Genomic DNA, 16,759 nt, shown 5'->3' with positions numbered 1-16,759 from the left:
ATGCCACCCGTCTCTACACCCGTTACATGTGACAAAGGTGACATTTGTCAAGTGGCATTCGCTACAACAGTCGAAGGCGGCTCCCCTGTATCAGTTAGGTCAAGGGCTCAAACAAAGGCTCAAATGAGGGTCTTTATCAACAGCTGCCATACCTAGAGGATGGCTCCATTGCGGCGTGTGGAGCTATTTTGAAACATCCATTCAGGTCCAGCTTGCTCTTTAACATTTCTCTTCCCGTTCCTTTTGTGCAAGTTGCTTTTAAGAACGACTTGTCGTGGAGTTGAATATCTTTGCAGCTTGAGCTAAATGGTCCTTGTAGCAACGACGCCACGTCATCTGGAAAAAGTCCTGGTGTGTCTGCCCAAACTGATGCTACTGCTGAGGCCAGTCCTTCTATTCCACCCCGTAACTTGCGGCCTGATTCCGCGATCGCTGTCGTAGTTGTCATGGCAGTTGATCTCGAGCTCGCTTCTGTTTCTGGCGCCCTCGGTGATCTCATTCTTAATGTTGTCCTCGTTGCGCCATCGGTACGAGTATCCGACGACGACGATGACACCCCGAACGTCGTCTGAAACGTACTCGGCGGGAGACAAGCCATGCTACCGCACTCATATCGTATAACCTCGTCTAAGACAAGCTTATGTTGTATATCAGGATATAGGGATGGAGAATACTCACTGAGATGTGCCACTTTCGTTCGAGCCTCTTGGTCTCCATGCCTGCACTCACAGCTTATTATGTAGTCGTGCTGAGATATGGTGCAATGCCGGCAATCTTTGCCAAACGCGTTGCCGCTGGAAATGATTAGCTACATGCGATTAGACAGACACGGCATAGAGTAAGATACACACTATGGCTTGTACTCCAACCTGTGTGGGTCTTGGCCGTTGGCATAACAGTAGTTCAGGTCTAGGGACCAAACGAGTGATTGACACCCTAGGGAGTGACCTTTAATCAGTTCGAGCCAACTGCATTGCTCCAGTACATTGGATGTGGCGCAAGCAGTACATAATATTGATAGTAACAGAAAAGCAAGCATCGCTGGCTTCAGTACAGGTTCTTATTAGAATAGTTAAAATAGCTACCGGGCTCGGTATTTCTGGATCGAAGGCGGGATTATGAGCTGACTTGGGGTATTTATCATTTTCTCGGTTCACTTTCAGGGTGTTTCTATGTTCAAATATCCCAAGGGATCTTCTTTGAATGCCTCAAGTATGCGTTACTTTGTTGGAGCGTTGACACTAAGCCGCTATGTCGAGCCATGTGCAGTTGACTCGAGATGTTTCAGTATACTCTTCAGCCTCGTTTTCCGAAACCTGGACTTGACAGTCTTTGTTTGAAGCCCTTTGATTGAGACTTATCTCGCATACGGCGAGTGATGGTCCGGTCCAAAATTGGCTTTTTGGTGCCTGGTTGACAAAACTTGAAGTACACCAATCCCTTTCACCTGACTTAACGCCCACCAGTCAAAAAACCTTTAATCTCGCCTTGTGAATACCAGCCTATACGTAGCCTATCTCAGCATTATTACCTTCTATCACTCATAAACGGGCGTGAAATATAGACACGAATGTAAACTTTTACTAGATACCGTAACTACTGGCTTCATTGCAGGATTTATGCAATCTATGATAAGTCTCAAGAGCCTCCATTGCCCGACCCAGTCAGCTCCCCTAGATGATGAGCCAGTTTTGCCGTCACATTCTGCATCTAACGTTCGACTATGAATCGGCTAATTAGCTTCAGCCATGCAGGGGTCCACCTAGCAAAGCGTTAAATACTGCTTACTGTGTCTGAGCATGGCCTTGAAGCGCTAAACTAGTTTTTGCTATCTTGTGATGATCTGTATTGGTGTGGTTGAAGCCAGTGTTTTTGTAGATTAGCTCTAAGAATATGTGTACTTCGCTATTTGCTAATGGTTTTAGGTCTGAATGTCTTGAGTCCAGGTGACTCTTTATCTGAAGCTGACGCATTGGCGCTCGCGATCTGCGCCAAAGGCTCTGAGGAAGTAAGCCCGTTCTTACACACTGGCTGTTCGGAAATACCTATAGGATGGCCCGTTGTCTGTTCTACTCACACTGTAGGTGTCAACAGTTTCTGGAGCTATTCCAGTGCTTAAGTCCTGGCGCGTCAGTGTAAATAACAAGTGATTAATGTTTTTTTTGTGATTCTGAGCAGATGGTAAGGCTGATATTGTCGCTCTACCAAATCCAAACCTTTCTATTGTACTTACCAGCACTATTCTTCGTGCTATTCTCCTGAGTAGTTGTCAAGCCACCGTTTGATCCTGCCGGTTGAGCTTCTACTACGAAGTCCAAGGGTGAGCGCTGTGCTTCAAATGTGTCCTGTGATTCCTCGGTCGTAGTCTCCATCTGTTCGCGGCTGCTTTATTGTATTTGTTGCTTGAATTGACTCTCCACTAGAGATAGAGTTGAAAGCTTGACCGGCAAAAAAAATCGATATCTTTTGATTTCATTATGATATTCATTCGATGTCGTTCTGCGTTGGATATTGCTCCGTATTATGCACAGACTGTAAACCGTCGTATTTTCACTGTACCTGTAGTCTCGCACAGGGACAGGTCAGGTTTCCTACCTTTGTCTACCCCTCGAAAAATTGGCATCCACCTTGTGTGCAGGACTGTTCAACAGCGTCCTTGGGATAGACAAGGTCTCCATGATATGTCTCGACGCCCTCTTTATCTTATCGGTGCACGGGAGCAGTCCACGTGCCATGGCCCTCATCAGTCGCTTGTTCTGGATACACCAGGAGAGTCAAGATCGGCCAGGAGAAAGGCGATGCTTAGATGCAAACCTTGTTTAGGACTCAGGTCTAGGCTGATTCAGGTGCACGTGCAGCCGTATACTCCTGATCATGGTCCTCATTCTCAGTCTCATCCGTATCCTCCCACTCCCCATCGTCATCTCCTGTTTCCATCATCTCCAGCCCATCGTCGAAGTCATCAAGCTCGTTACCCAGCATACTAACCAACTGCAGCAGGCCAGCTTGTGTTGGCGAGCGCCAAGCCTCTGGCACCGAAGAGCTCACCGCTGTTGTGGCTTGGGCTGTATCGGCTGAAGACTTGTCATCAGAAAGGTCCGGGGCTAAGCTGACGATGCGGATGGCTTTAGTCGGGAAGAGGCGGGTGTGACCTTCATGTTCTTGGGGAGCCGCATCACCTGGGAGTGGTTGGCGCCAACCGAGTGCCTGCAGGTCTTGATATTAACTTTTCTTGTTTGCATCTTTGCATTGGCCATTGTAGTGGAACATACAGTGTAAGTGGTCATTATCGCATCATCATACAATGCCATGAAACTAACCGGAACAGCGAGCTGCGGCGCAGAGCTAGTGAGAAGTGAATATGAAGCGCGAGCGGGACAATCGATGTCTTGAATTCTATTATCATCGTCAAGTGCCACAATATAAATCCGGTCTTCGATCTCGAACATCAGGCGGTGGTTGTGCACAGATAACCAGCCACCCAGGTCAAAGCCTGACCCATCCGACTCGCATTCAATTAGGGAACTGTGCGCTGCGAGACTACCTGGGCCGTGCAGAGCTTTGCGCCAGTCGGCACAAATGAAGACACGGCCAGCGCGTGAGAAGCCGACGAAAACGTTGCCGTGCAACATGCCAGCTCCCCACTCGTCCTCACCATGCCTAACATGCCCAGGGTCACTGGGCGGTGGGAGGGGGCCTTTGGCAATCTTGAGCGGTATCAGGCTATCTTTGCGAGGTGCTCCAAGAGGAAATGTTCGATTTGGCGGAAAGTGTCGCATCGCTCCCGCTAGTGCCGCGCTCGCCGAGATAGAACTAACAGCCGGTGGACGTATATGATACTTGTCGGTACAATGAGAGGGCTGCAAAGCACCTAAAAACGCACCTGACTGTTTGTCATAGGCATGATAGCCTCCCGGCCCCATGGAGTAAATCACGGCATCTTTGCTTTGGTCTAAATGACCAATGGCACCATGCTCGATCTCAACATGGGTGGTCAACTTGGGAGGTCGTTGTGTCATGTCATACACAAAACCCTGTCCCTGGCTAGACACTACGCAGAGTGTCCAGTAAGACAACTGAAAGCCTCTTGTCTGACAATCGTGATTCAAGACCGCGATACGCCGGAACTCTCCACGTGCTGCGCCTTCCAGCCCCGCCTGCCATACCTCGACAGCATCCCCTTCGCGATCAAATACAGCCATCCCGTCCTGATACTCCAGGTGCGCGTATGGACGAACCGCATCCTCGTCACTATCTAACGTGGAAGGAAGACGCCACAGAATCTGGCCCGTATCCATATCAGTGACATTTAACCCACCCGCATGGGATGTAGAAACGAAGAACCGACGCTTGAAGTCCGGTCGAAATCGCCAGACAGGGTCGTTGCCGATTTGCACCACTGACTCCCGGCAAACTGGTTGGGACTCGGCCCAGTTACGAGCGAGCAGTGTCTGGCGCTTACAAAGATCCTTCCATGACGCTATATCATCAAATAGTTTTGTGAAGCTGGTATTGTCCGAAAGAAATGAGAAATCACGTTTCCCTCCTGGCGGTTGGGCGGTTTTGGAATCGGAGTTGTAGATGGCCTCTTGATGCGTGACGTCGATAAATTCATGCCAAGCCTTGGAGACTGCGGTAAGAGATGCGACGGCGGAGACTGGGGTGAACTCCAAGATGCGTAGAACTATCTCAGGAGGTAAGATGGCGAGAGGGTCCGCCACAGGTGAAATGGCAGTCATTCTTCAACAGGCACCAGTTTTTTGTCGAATTATCAAGTTGAAAGAGTGGGCGAAGATGCGACGGTATGAAAATACTGCCATTCCTCACCGCCCTATCATATTTTGTAACTAGCCGTTTACTGGCGAATCGACGCTATTATGGGAAACTTTGGGTATAAGTCCAACAAGGATGAGCTAGTACACAATCAATTTGAATACGTAGGGGGTCTGTTCCTCATTTCCTTTTCTATGCTGTAACAGCTCAAAAACAGTCGCACAATCATTTAGCTCAGCCCATTCTATAGGCTTCCGAGGGATGGGTCGCTTATATAACCGTTCATGGTTCATCAAGAAGAGAGGCACTAGGTAAAGCCCTTCTTGTCTTGCCCTAGTTTCAACGATGTGATAATCATCATCCTGACAATGAGGATCCGCGCCGTAATCCAACAAAAGCCTCACAGCATCCATATGACCATACTCAGCGGCCCAGCTTAAAGGAGTTCGACCATACATATCTTTCTGATCCGGGTCAATACCAGTCTGCAGCAAAATTGCAATAATATCAGTATGGCCATACAATGCTGCCATTGAGAGAGGTGTATAGCCATTCCTGTCTTTAGTAGTCGTGTCGAAACCGCTGTCTATGAGGGCCTGAACTACTTCAGTGCTTCCACCATTTACCGCTGCTGACATAGGTGTGTGACCAAGGGGGCTCCATATAGTATATTGCAGGTCAGACTCTTTAGTCCGTGGACAATATTCTAGCAGCTTGCGCATGGTTTCGGCATTTCTTGTTGCTGCTGCTCGCCATAATGCCCCGGCAACGTTCTTCTTGTAAAGTGTAGAGTTGAAAATAGAGTAGAAATTCCGGCATACTTGGCTGAAAAAATTGAGTGCCGATTTGGGGAGATATCCCTGGATAAGTAGAAGGATCTCGACGGGGAGATCAACTAGCTTTGCCATTAAAAGTGTCCGGGATTTACTTTATTAGGCAGGATATTGCGAAAAATCAGCTGCTCAGATCAACACTCGACGAATACTAATCTAAACCAGTATAATACTTCAAACGTCTTCATGGAATATAAGGGGATACTCTCTTAATATATACCAGGATCTGTATAGAAGCCAAATTTAATTGTCAAGAACAAACTTTGGCCGTTGTTTGGTCGTCCCTTTGTAAACTGTAATGTATGGGGGCCCATAATATGTGGGATACAATAGGAAATTTGAAGTGCGCGATCCTATCTTCTCCATCGTATAAGGGGGGAGGAGTTCTAACATTTAGAATAGATATATAAAGCTTGCAAACGATAAGTCAATATATATTTACGTTAATCTAGGTAGAATGGGCATGTAGATTAAGATTGTGTTTCTTGTCTGTCAAGTGCGCTTTCTCAATACTCCGTAGAAGTTCTATTATACTGACGGATTACCTTGGCTTAATTCCATGTTCTTGTTTCAGCAACCACGTCCAGTTACTAGGTATTATCGAATGCTGCATTTAGGGAGTAATGCTTGGAGTTATTGGTTGGTTTCATCTCCATTATTTTTGGTGCTACAACATTTTGAGTAACTCGAGCATCATCGAATGTCTCGGATCATATTGTCTTCCACATATTCATCATACTAATTCCCAGATAACTACCAATTGTCGTTCATGAAACAGCACTTCCTATATTAAGGGTCTCGCCCGTTTGTTGCCAAAACCGAAATAAAACGCTCACCTTTTTTGTGGTGTCTCATCTATGTTATCTCATTATATCAAAAGGAACGATATACTCTTTATGAGCTTCATGTGTCTTCATCAATGGAGGATTCAAAGTGTAAGATAATCCTATCAGATTATAATGGTCTTTCCATTCAGATGTTGAAACACAAGAAAAGATGCTCGGAGAGAGTTAAATGATCTTGAACCTAAGGCAGTATCTATATCCATAGCCGAGGGAACACAAACAGCTTGACTATCGCCAATCTACGAACTCTGGAGTATTCTCAAATTCCACTCCTACGCTAGTGTTCTAACTTGACAATCATTCATTGAACTTCAGTAGTTATTTATCTTATTTGTCAGTTTTGGCTGCCACCCAACCTGATGTTAAATTGGTCAAATTTACTGTCAGCTGCAAATCATGGCATATAGACGATATTGTATCTCATAGAATTTCGGCGACGTGTTCAGACTGAGATGGTAATTCCAAAGACAATTCTTTAGACTTAAATCAATGTTATACATACAATTAAAAAGGTCAACTCGAGTTCAAGGCGCAGTATGTACACTGTTTTCGTTTGGGACTAATTGCAAAATGGGGAGAAGAATCCCTCACTAACATACTGGCGATAGTGGAGCTGCATTCGACACATGTGTCGAATGTAAATTGAAAGCGGGCCCAAACAACCACCCATTTCTTGCTTGCGACTGCAGGGAACGCGGGTCTATAATGCCTGTATGGGGTTGTACTGACCCAACGAACATAGCCTTGGTTATGTGATTTCTTCATATCTGACTTTATCGATGTCAAGTGCTTAATTAAGATGTACAGACTCCAATATTTTCAACATAAATGGTGATTGCGTTTACAGATCTTGAGTAATTTACTACAGGAACTTTGTCTCCCCCCTCATTTAGTCATTTGAGGACACTCGGCTAGTCTATATCTTTCTTCTGACCGGTATCTGTTCATGCATCTTAATTTTCCTTCTCTTTTTTTGCCCTATAATACCAGAGGTGAAAATAAGATTAGGTACAGTATATGCCCATGTTATTGGGTTCACTTCTCATAATCAATGGCGTTTTGAACTATAACCCACCAGAACATATGCAGAGCAGAAATCAGAAACTCTGTGAATATATAAACTAAAGATTAACCTCTACTAGGATAATAAGGAAGCGAGTGTGCTTCTATTTACTCTATCAAAACCTGTAAAATAGATTTCTTCCTTATTGCCGATGTTCCTAGCTACTGAACAATAGAACAATTGCAGAGCACTTCGCGCTCCACAAATAATTTATTCAACTATATTATAAAGAATAGCTTTCTTTAATAAGATTATTGAAAAGTGTAAAGTTGACCACCCCTACTTCATTTGGGCATGTGCCCATGATTCTATGAGCATGAGATCTCTGCATCAGTGGGAAGCTATGTTAAACCTCCAGGCTCCAATAGCGGGTCATATATCCACCCGTGACCCAACAACTATGTAGTATTACTAGTACTTGAGCTTGGCAAGGAGCTGTCAAAAAATGTCTACCCCTTACAAGTGCGTAGATATAATGGGCATATATGGGTGAATGTACTCAGTCTCCTAGATCAAAATGTCTTGGGGCTAATTTGATACACTCATTCAACCAGTAACACTAGCTACCCATGAGCTTGGGGGCAAAAGAAAAACTAGGAATGGAAGCTCCCTATTGTTGTCAGATTGAGCTATGTTTGGTCCCTGGAAGATTGATAGACCATGACAACTGCCGAAATTGTCAACTAAGATGGCCAAGGCATAGGTTTGGATTACTAGATGATCACCTAGATTGGGCCGGTGTTGATGGCTATCAACAACCAGGTCTCACTCCAAAACGGCAGGGCTGTCAGATTAAATTAAAGACTCAGCCACTAGGGTTGGCATCAATGATACGAAAACGAAGTACCTAGAATTCCCTAGCTGTTCTAATTTTGCTCTGGAGAAGAGACCTTCCATGGGTCTTGTCAATAGTGCATTTTCTCAACGCGTATTTTTATTGCCCAATTGACCTGGATCTTATTGAGATTTGTGGGGAAAAGGGCGCGAAAAAGAGGAAGCCTGGTAAAATACCTTTCTTACGGCGTGGGACAAGGCTGAAAAAACTGTGGCTGTTGCCTGCAAGAGGTCCTTTTTCCCACATGCAAAATTAATGGGCAACGGAGGTGGGCCAATCCGCTGTCCCGAATCCGATCCGAGCACAGCCACGGGGGTGAACTAAACTCTATCGGAGGGGCCAGACTGTGAACTTACGTTACCCAATGCCCACCTTCTCTGGTTTGCTCTTGGCTGGTGTTTCACGCCATTATCTTTTATATTTATCCACGCCTGAGGCTGACTCCAGTCTTATGTTTAATTGATTCTTTTTTTCCATTTTCTGTCCTTCCAGTATCCTCACAGTGGAAGTTAACTTTCTCTTTCTACTCACAACGAACGTTCAAGTAGGTATAGTACCGTTTGTTTACTCCAGTTACCCCCGCCCCTGATCAAGCATGGAGACAAGTCTTTTCTGTTCAACGGCTCATCTGAGGATCTGCGTCGCTGGCACCATCTCTTTAACTTTCTCTTGTAGCAGTATTACACCCTCACTGACTGTGATAGCTTTCTCCAGCTGATACCTGAACGATAATTATAATAACCTGTCTTCTCGACTCCCTTACCACGATTTCCTCTCCGCCCCGCCAATCCCCCCTCACGTGCGGGGTCTCATCGGCGTCAAGCCTACTGCCTTAGCTCGCCGCACAACTAATTTTCGTGACTCAAGGCGGTCATTACAATTCAGACACAATGAGTTGTGAGTTTCTTCGTTTTCTAATCGTTTTCGCACCCCGTCTTGTCAATTGAGCGGGGTTGAAATGTTACTATTTCTTGTTGATTGCTCGCCCGCGTTGAAGCCTGTTTGTTTTGCCTACATCAACTGGTGGGGTGGATCATACTTTCCCAAGTCTTCGAAATGTTCTCGTCAACTGTCGCAATAGCTCTGTGGAGCAATGGCGCAAGCCTTTGGCTATTGTTCATCTCCTGGTGGTTACATGGTCTGAGCATACTACATCGCCTGGTTTTTGGCTAATCCGCTGGACTACCAACCTTGGTGATTTGATGTTTGAAAGTATTGTAGCAAATGCGCTGACTATTTCTTTGCTCTACAGTCACTAATATGCTCAACAAGCTGTCGGGACAGCCCGAGAGTTATGAGAAAAAGTACGGCCTTTCCCCTGCGTTTAATGATTCCTTGACATGCCATTCGACAGTTAGTAACCAGTGGGAGCTTGCTCTAGGCAACTATACAAGTTTGGGAGAACACTTGGTGCTGGAACGTACGGTATTGTCCGTGAGGCAGATTGCAGTCGTGGAAAAGTTGCTGTTAAAATCATCCTGAAGAAAAATGTCCGGGGCAACGAGCAGATGGTTTACGATGAGTTGGAGATGTTGCAAGCCCTTGATCACCCGAACATCGTCCATTTTGTCGATTGGTTCGAATCCAAGGTGCGTGCCTTTCACAGCGCTATACCAGTGTCTATAGTCTAACGGTGCCAAAGGACAAATTCTACATTGTCACCCAACTGGCCACCGGTGGTGAGCTGTTCGATAGAATTTGCGACTATGGAAAGTTTACTGAGAAGGATGCATCTCAAACCATTCGGCAAGTGCTAGACGCAGTCAATTATCTGCATGAACGGAATATTGTTCACCGAGGTTCGTTTTGCACCTTCAACGCTCTCCCCTTATATGATACTGTGTCATGTGCTAACTGTAACTCTGAATCGCTTAGACTTGAAACCAGAAAACTTGCTTTACCTTACCCGTGACCCATCCTCGCCTTTGGTTCTAGCCGACTTTGGCATTGCCAAGATGTTGGACAGTCCCAGTGAAGTATTGACTAGCATGGCTGGATCATTTGGATATGCCGCACCCGAAGTTATGCTCAAACAAGGCCACGGCAAGGCCGTCGATATGTGGTCTCTGGGTGTCATCACATACACCCTGCTGTGTGGTTATTCACCCTTCCGGTCCGAGAGCCTGTCCGATCTGATCGAGGAATGTCGTAGTGGCCGGATCATTTTCCATGAACGCTACTGGCGAGACGTCTCAAAAGATGCCAAGGATTTCATCCTTACGATGCTCCAGCCGGATCCATCAAAGCGTGTCACATCCGAGGAGGCCCTCAAGCATCCCTGGTTGAAGGGCGAATCTGCCAGTGACCGTGACTTGCTGCCTGAAATCCGCGCCTACATTGCTAAGTCTCGCCTCAGGAGAGGCATTGAGATCATCAAACTGGCCAACCGCATCGAGGCACTCAAGATGCACGAAGAGGATGAGGATGACATCCCTAGCCCTGCTGACATGGCAGCTTCTGCTGAGGAGTCTAGCAAATCTGGATCTGCGCCGGCCGAGGCGTCAGCTAATGTTGAAGCCGAGGCTGGTACAACAAAGAAGCGGAGTTTGAGCAAGGTTGCACGCGGAGCTATCTTCCGTGAGGTTGTTCTTGCAAAGGTTCGTGAGCAGAAGGACAACGAAGAACGTGAGAGACTCGAACGTGAGGCTCGAGAGAAAACTACCCATACTTAATTCCTGTTATGCTATGGCGTTCAAAGTGAGAGCTCGTTCATCCTTCCCTGACCAGTTTTCGAGGTCAAGACACATCATCTGAGTTGCTTTGTGAATATTATTTTCATGATTCCCCGTCCATAATCCGAATGGTGTATACAGTAACTGTGTTATTCTTGAGAGCTTTCGGTGCTTGTTCTTCAAAATCCCTCATCTTTTGGCTTCACTGTCTCTTTTTTCCTTCGTGTCCATACCATCAACAGTTTTTTCTTCTTCCATTATTCAAACATTAAATATACTTGTCCTTGCCCTCGTAGTCTTTTAGAGAATGACCTTATCAGGTGGATAAGCATCACGTGTCAGGCCACCATTTGACCATTCGGTGCGTGAGCCAATCATATGATGTGTGTCGGGGAAGTGAGCCCCAGGCAGGTGATCGGCTGGGGGGTGTATAAAGGTACGTCCCGTAGGCGGTCGTTGAATCATTGATATGCCCTCGGCCGGCTTATTGCTTTTCTTCTCTTTCTCCGAGCAGTATTACTTACGCCTCTACGACTTTTGATCCCTGTCCTGTGTTTGTCCACCTCTTCATTCCTTTCCTTCAACCTTCCTCACGTCGTTGCAACATTTCCGAGGCGGTGGATCGCCCCACGTTGGAGTCAGACGTCATACATATTTGCGGCTTAAAGATTCTGCTACCTATGGGAGTAACTAGCGTGCGAAGAGAAAGATTCTCGTCAAAAACCAATTCCACAGTACTGGGAACAATATACCCACTATCTGAAACGCATATCTCTTACCATGTTTGCGGGTAAACGCTTGAGCAAGGTAATTGTTCCCATCGTTGAATCAGTATTTCACAGGCTAACTTGGCGCAATAACAGGAGCTCCTCAAGGTACCTACATCCCCTTTTATTCCTCACGCCCCGATTTTTTCTACCGCTTTGAAAGATAGGTTACGGCCTCAATCAATAGCAGTGTCACGTCTTTGCTGTATACTATCATGCCTAGTGTCGATTATGCACAGAATAATTAACTATGGGAATTAATTTAGATGAAGGAACATCTGCCGCCAGGTATTTCAATAGCCAAATCGGAGAATCTTGAAGAGTGGCAGATGGATATCCGAGTCTTGGACGAGAATCCGCTTTATCAGAATCAGATCTATCGGCTCAAGTTCACATTCTCGTCCAAGTACCCAATAGGTATGTTTGATTTTATGCCCTGGTGTTACATTGCCTTGTGTTACCTTTTTTTTTTTTTTTGCTTTCTTTTACGTCGATCATACTAAGCAAGACCCCATTGCCCAGAACCGCCGGAAGTCCAGTTCATCGAGCTACCTAGCACATCTGAGACCCCTCGCCCGATCCCGATCCACCCGCACATATACAGCAACGGAATCATATGCCTAGACCTACTAAGCTCTGCCGGTTGGTCACCTGTACAAACAGTTGAGAGCGTCTGCATGAGCATTCAAAGCATGCTGACCGCAAATACGCGCGACGAACGACCCCCAGGCGACAGTGACTTCGTCTCGTACAACCGACGCCGGCCCCGCGACATCAACTTCTTCTACGATGACGACAACGTATAACTGTGTACGATGGTACTGTCAAAGGTGGCTCACTGTCAATATTGAACATCATGCTTTTGTTTTTCAAGCGATGGTATCCATCTAAGCCTGCTCTTGCATGTTCTGGGACCAATCTACCCTCCTCCGACAACTGGTCTTTCACAATCACCCAAGATTATTCAGAGGATTGCCGATTGCTCATCTAGTACACATTCAGACTGATGCATTCGGTCGTTACTTTGTCGATATTTCCATTCTCAAGTTGCATTTGCATAGGCGCATGTTTTATGGGCGTTTCGGGAGCGGGTTAGTAGTTAGCTTGGAGTAGCATATATTATCAATTACATATTTTATTCTCATAGTTCCATGTTTGTGATGTTCGTTGCTTTACTTTTCCTAGTTTTTTTCATCGTTCTGTTTATCACTGGAAAACGGGTAACTATCACGCCGATATATATATATATCTCCCCACCCACTGATTATAGTTTCTGTTCCCCTACGTAAGACAGGCCAGTAATATAACCATCATTTAGATTAAGTAGTATGCTAGCACGTTACACATACAATTCTAAAAACCTACAATGATAAAATCCCCATTTAGTTAACACATGATATTGTAACTTGAAATTCGGTCACTATACACAGGGTAGATGATGGCAAGAAAAGAGATAGAGATTGGGATTCAGGTAGAGTCGGCAAACAAAGGAAACAGACAACGCCATTAAAAAACGGAATTGGTACAGCGAGGTAATGTTGATGATCCAACAGCATCACCGCGATGAGGTTGAGCACGGAGAAGAACCAAGAGGTAGATGGAAGGTTATTTTTTTTTAAAAGAGCTTTATCTTTGCTTCTTTTCTATTCTTTGGAAGAATCAAGTTCAAGTCGGTTTACAGAAGCTTTGGAGATTCCTCTTGCCTTTATTCGTCTACCGGTCGACTTCACCGAACACCAGATCCATTGTACCTGGGTTTGAAGATTAGCGGAGCGTTCTAACAAGTTGTAGGCGTTTTAGAGTTATGAGGACTTACCAATAATGGCGACAGCATCTGCCAGCAAGTGACCGCGAGCGACCTGATCGAAACCACCCAAGTGGGCAAAACCAGGAGCACGGATCTTGCAACGGTAGGGTCTCTCGCTGCCATCACTGACCAGGAAAACACCCATCTCACCCTTGGGGGCCTCAATGGCAGAGTAGGTCTCACCGGGGGGAACGGCGTAACCCTTGCTGAAGAGGAGGAAGTGGTGGATAAGGGCCTCCATGTTCTCCTTCATAGCGGCACGAGGGGGAGGCGAGAGCTTGTAGTCCTCGACCTTGACAGGGCCAGCGGGCATCTGGTTCAAGCACTGGTGGATGATACGGAGAGATTGGCGGAACTCCTCCATACGGCAGAGATAACGATCGTAGCAGTCACCATTGACACCTACGGGGACGTCAAATTCGACCTGGTCGTAAGCGTCATAGGGCTGGGACTTGCGGATATCCCATGGCACACCAGAGCCACGGAGCATGACACCAGTGAAGCTCATGTTCAGTGCATCAGCGGCGCTGACAACACCAACGCCCTGGGTTCTGGCCTTCCAGATACGGTTATCGGTGAGCAGCTCCTCGGTCTCGTCAATACGGTCACCGAACTGAGTAGCCCACTGGTAGATATCGTCGAGAAGGCCGAGGGGGATATCCTGGGACACACCGCCGGGGCGGACATAGGCGGCGTGGAGACGGGCACCGGAGACACGCTCGTAGAATTCCTGTGAGGGATTGACCATCAACTACCTTGTCTAATCTGCTTATGGTGAAATTAATGTTGCTTACCATGAGCTTTTCACGCTCCTCGAAACCCCACAGGAAGGGCGTAAGAGCACCAACGTCCATAGCGTGAGAAAGGACGGACATGAGGTGGTTCAGAATACGGGTCATCTCTCCGAACAATGTACGGATATACTTGGCTCTTTCAGGGATTTCAATGTTCAGCAGCTTCTCGACAGCCAGCGAGTAACATTGTTCATTCGTCATCATGGAGACATAGTCCAATCGGTCGAAGTAAGGCAGAGCCTGCATGTAGGTCTTGTATTCGATCAACTTCTCGGTACCACGATGAAGCAATCCGACGTGAGGATCCGCGCGGACAATCTCTTCACCATTGATCTCCAGAATCAGTCGAAGCACACCGTGAGCAGCAGGATGCTGAGGACCGAAGTTGACTGTGTAGTGACGGATTTTGCGGCCGACCCCTTCACTCTCGGATTCGAGACCAGCGGCAACATCGGGTTCTTGGGGACCTTCCTTGTTAGCCAGACTTGTGAAGGTGGGGTCAGTAGGAATAAGTCTGGTGGCCTGGAAGCTGGTCGGCTCCGCTTGCCGACGAGGAAGCGACGTCGCTATCGAGCGGGATCTGGGGATGGCGTTGTATTTGGTGAAGTTGGAGGGGCGGAGACAGAGCCTTTTGGGCGCACTGCCCGCCAGGCGAGTAAAGGAAGCAGCCATTCGGAAGAGAGAGGAGAAGGACGAGGAGGAATTGGAGGCTGTCGGTCCTCAGTCCGGACGCAATTGATGTAGGGACTCTGCGGAGTGGTCTACACGGGTTGATGCTTGGAGGTTACGCTGAATTACAATTTGGATGGTCACGTGAGGAGGAGCTTATGGTCATCAGACCGTCTCTGGTTGGTCTTCAGTTCCGTCTTATTCTGCACCCACGCTAGCTCACGCTTCTAAGAAAATCGGTAAATCACGGGCCGCCCTTCCACACAGTTGTGTACTCCCTCAGGTGCAGTATAGTGATGTATACTCTCCGCCTTCGACCTGAAGAAATACTGCCGGTTTTCTAAAGAACTTTTTTCCTTTTTTCTCTCCATATCATCAACGACTTGATACCCGCAAATTACTCACCCATCATGGCGCCTCTCGTTCCTTCACAGGCGGAGCTTGATCGCCGGAGGGTAATATAACCTATGAGCACCTATTTGCGTTTGCTTACCATGCTGATTATTTTCCTAGCTCGTCGACATCAATCTGGAAACAGTCTCCAACATCCCCTCCACAGACTTCCCAGGTCACTGGCCGGGTGAGTCGCATGAGTGGAATTTGGAGAAATTTAGAAATGTACGGTCCTTGCTTCTCCTTTGCATTCTATGCACTTCCCTGCCTCTCTGTTTTGCGTGCGCTTACATTATTTTGCTCTACAGGAGTTCAATGTTGAGTTCCATAGAAATGAAAGATTCGAATCTTCCTTCTCTCTCATCGGTGTCGATGCATCGATCGCAAATGCCTTCCGCCGCATCGTCATGGCTGAAGTGCCCAGCGTAGCCATCGAGTTCGTCTTCGTTCACAACAACACCTCCGTCATTCAGGATGAAGTGCTTGCACAGCGATTGGGTCTGATTCCACTGAAGGGTTCCGTGGATGGTATAAACTGGATGCGCTGGTTCAAGAAGGCAACTGAGGATGAACCCGAGGGTAGTGATCCTTCCGATTACAATACCATCGTCTTGCGACTGGATATCGAATGTTCCGAGAACCCTAACGCCGACCCCTCGGAGAATGACCCCCGAAAGCTATACAAGAATGCGCATGTTTACGCCAGAGACATTACCTTCCACCCTGTCGGACGCCAGGAGCAATTCTTCACTGGCGAGGATGCCATCCAGCCGGTTAACCCAGACATCCTGATCGCTAAGCTTCGCCCGGGTCAGAAGATCGACCTGGAAATGCACTGTATCAAGGGTATCGGAGCCGACCATGCTAAGTTCTCGCCTGTTGCCACCGCCTCATACCGTTTGCTTCCCGACATCCAGATCTTGCGCCCCATTCTTGGAGAAGACGCTAAGAAGTTCGCCAAGTGCTTCCCTAAGGGCGTGATTGGTTTGGAGCCTGTTACCCGGGAAGAGGCCGCGAAGCAGGGTAGCGGATACGAGGGCCACGAGGGCGAGACAAAAGCTGTTGTTCGCGATGCCTTCAAGGATACCGTTAGCAGGGAATGTCTCAGGCATGAGGAGTTCCAGGGCAAGGTGAAGCTCGGTCGCGTCCGCGACCATTTCATCTTCAACATCGAGAGTACAGGCCAATTCGATAGCGATGTCCTTTTCTTAGAAAGCGTGAAGGTCCTGAAGCTCAAATGCGCCAGATGGAAGCGGGGATTGGCGGATCTTATGCGGTAAATGTGTTCTATGCCATGTTCCCGCTTTT

The 16,759-nt window shown here is 47.1% G+C and overlaps 6 protein-coding genes across 6 annotated transcripts; 3 read left to right on the top strand and 3 right to left on the bottom strand.

Annotated features, from left to right (window-relative positions):
* Positions 1–2,832: 2,832 nt before the first annotated feature.
* On the bottom strand, positions 2,833–4,739 carry ANOM_002945 (F-box protein; the record flags this gene model as incomplete). The annotated part of the gene is made up of 2 exons (XM_015548202.1): positions 2,833–3,207; positions 3,273–4,739. The coding sequence occupies 2 exons, from the start codon at positions 4,737–4,739 to the stop codon at positions 2,833–2,835; spliced, it is 1,842 nt and encodes a 613-aa protein (XP_015409978.1).
* Positions 4,740–4,913: 174 nt separating this feature from the next.
* ANOM_002944 (uncharacterized protein) lies at positions 4,914–5,681 on the bottom strand (the record flags this gene model as incomplete). The annotated part of the gene is made up of 1 exon (XM_015548201.1): positions 4,914–5,681. One exon carries the CDS (start codon positions 5,679–5,681, stop codon positions 4,914–4,916), a length of 768 nt encoding a protein of 255 aa, XP_015409964.1.
* Positions 5,682–9,609: 3,928 nt separating this feature from the next.
* On the top strand, positions 9,610–11,255 carry ANOM_002943 (serine/threonine-protein kinase; the record flags this gene model as incomplete). The annotated part of the gene is made up of 4 exons (XM_015548200.1): positions 9,610–9,653; positions 9,731–9,938; positions 9,992–10,148; positions 10,225–11,255. The coding sequence occupies 4 exons, from the start codon at positions 9,610–9,612 to the stop codon at positions 11,019–11,021; spliced, it is 1,206 nt and encodes a 401-aa protein (XP_015409963.1). The 3' UTR covers positions 11,022–11,255.
* A 546-nt stretch (positions 11,256–11,801) lies between these two features.
* Positions 11,802–12,594, top strand: ANOM_002942 (ubiquitin-conjugating enzyme E2; the record flags this gene model as incomplete). The annotated part of the gene is made up of 4 exons (XM_015548199.1): positions 11,802–11,828; positions 11,885–11,896; positions 12,055–12,205; positions 12,311–12,594. The coding sequence occupies 4 exons, from the start codon at positions 11,802–11,804 to the stop codon at positions 12,592–12,594; spliced, it is 474 nt and encodes a 157-aa protein (XP_015409962.1).
* A 588-nt stretch (positions 12,595–13,182) lies between these two features.
* On the bottom strand, positions 13,183–15,145 carry ANOM_002941 (NADH-quinone oxidoreductase subunit D). The gene is made up of 3 exons (XM_015548198.1): positions 14,390–15,145; positions 13,605–14,325; positions 13,183–13,539 (listed from the first exon to the last, which is right to left on the bottom strand). Exons 1-3 carry the CDS (start codon positions 15,059–15,061, stop codon positions 13,502–13,504), a joined length of 1,431 nt encoding a protein of 476 aa, XP_015409961.1. The 5' UTR covers positions 15,062–15,145; the 3' UTR covers positions 13,183–13,501.
* Positions 15,146–15,468: 323 nt separating this feature from the next.
* Positions 15,469–16,731, top strand: ANOM_002940 (DNA-directed RNA polymerase core subunit RPC40; the record flags this gene model as incomplete). The annotated part of the gene is made up of 3 exons (XM_015548197.1): positions 15,469–15,513; positions 15,572–15,676; positions 15,760–16,731. The coding sequence occupies 3 exons, from the start codon at positions 15,469–15,471 to the stop codon at positions 16,729–16,731; spliced, it is 1,122 nt and encodes a 373-aa protein (XP_015409960.1).
* Between the last annotated feature and the right edge of the window lie 28 nt (positions 16,732–16,759).

This window comes from Aspergillus nomiae (genome assembly GCF_001204775.2).
Source record: "Aspergillus nomiae NRRL 13137 chromosome Unknown contig00039, whole genome shotgun sequence".
Lineage (NCBI taxonomy): Eukaryota > Fungi > Ascomycota > Eurotiomycetes > Eurotiales > Aspergillaceae > Aspergillus > Aspergillus nomiae.
This window is presented reverse-complemented; position numbering and strand designations above follow the sequence as displayed.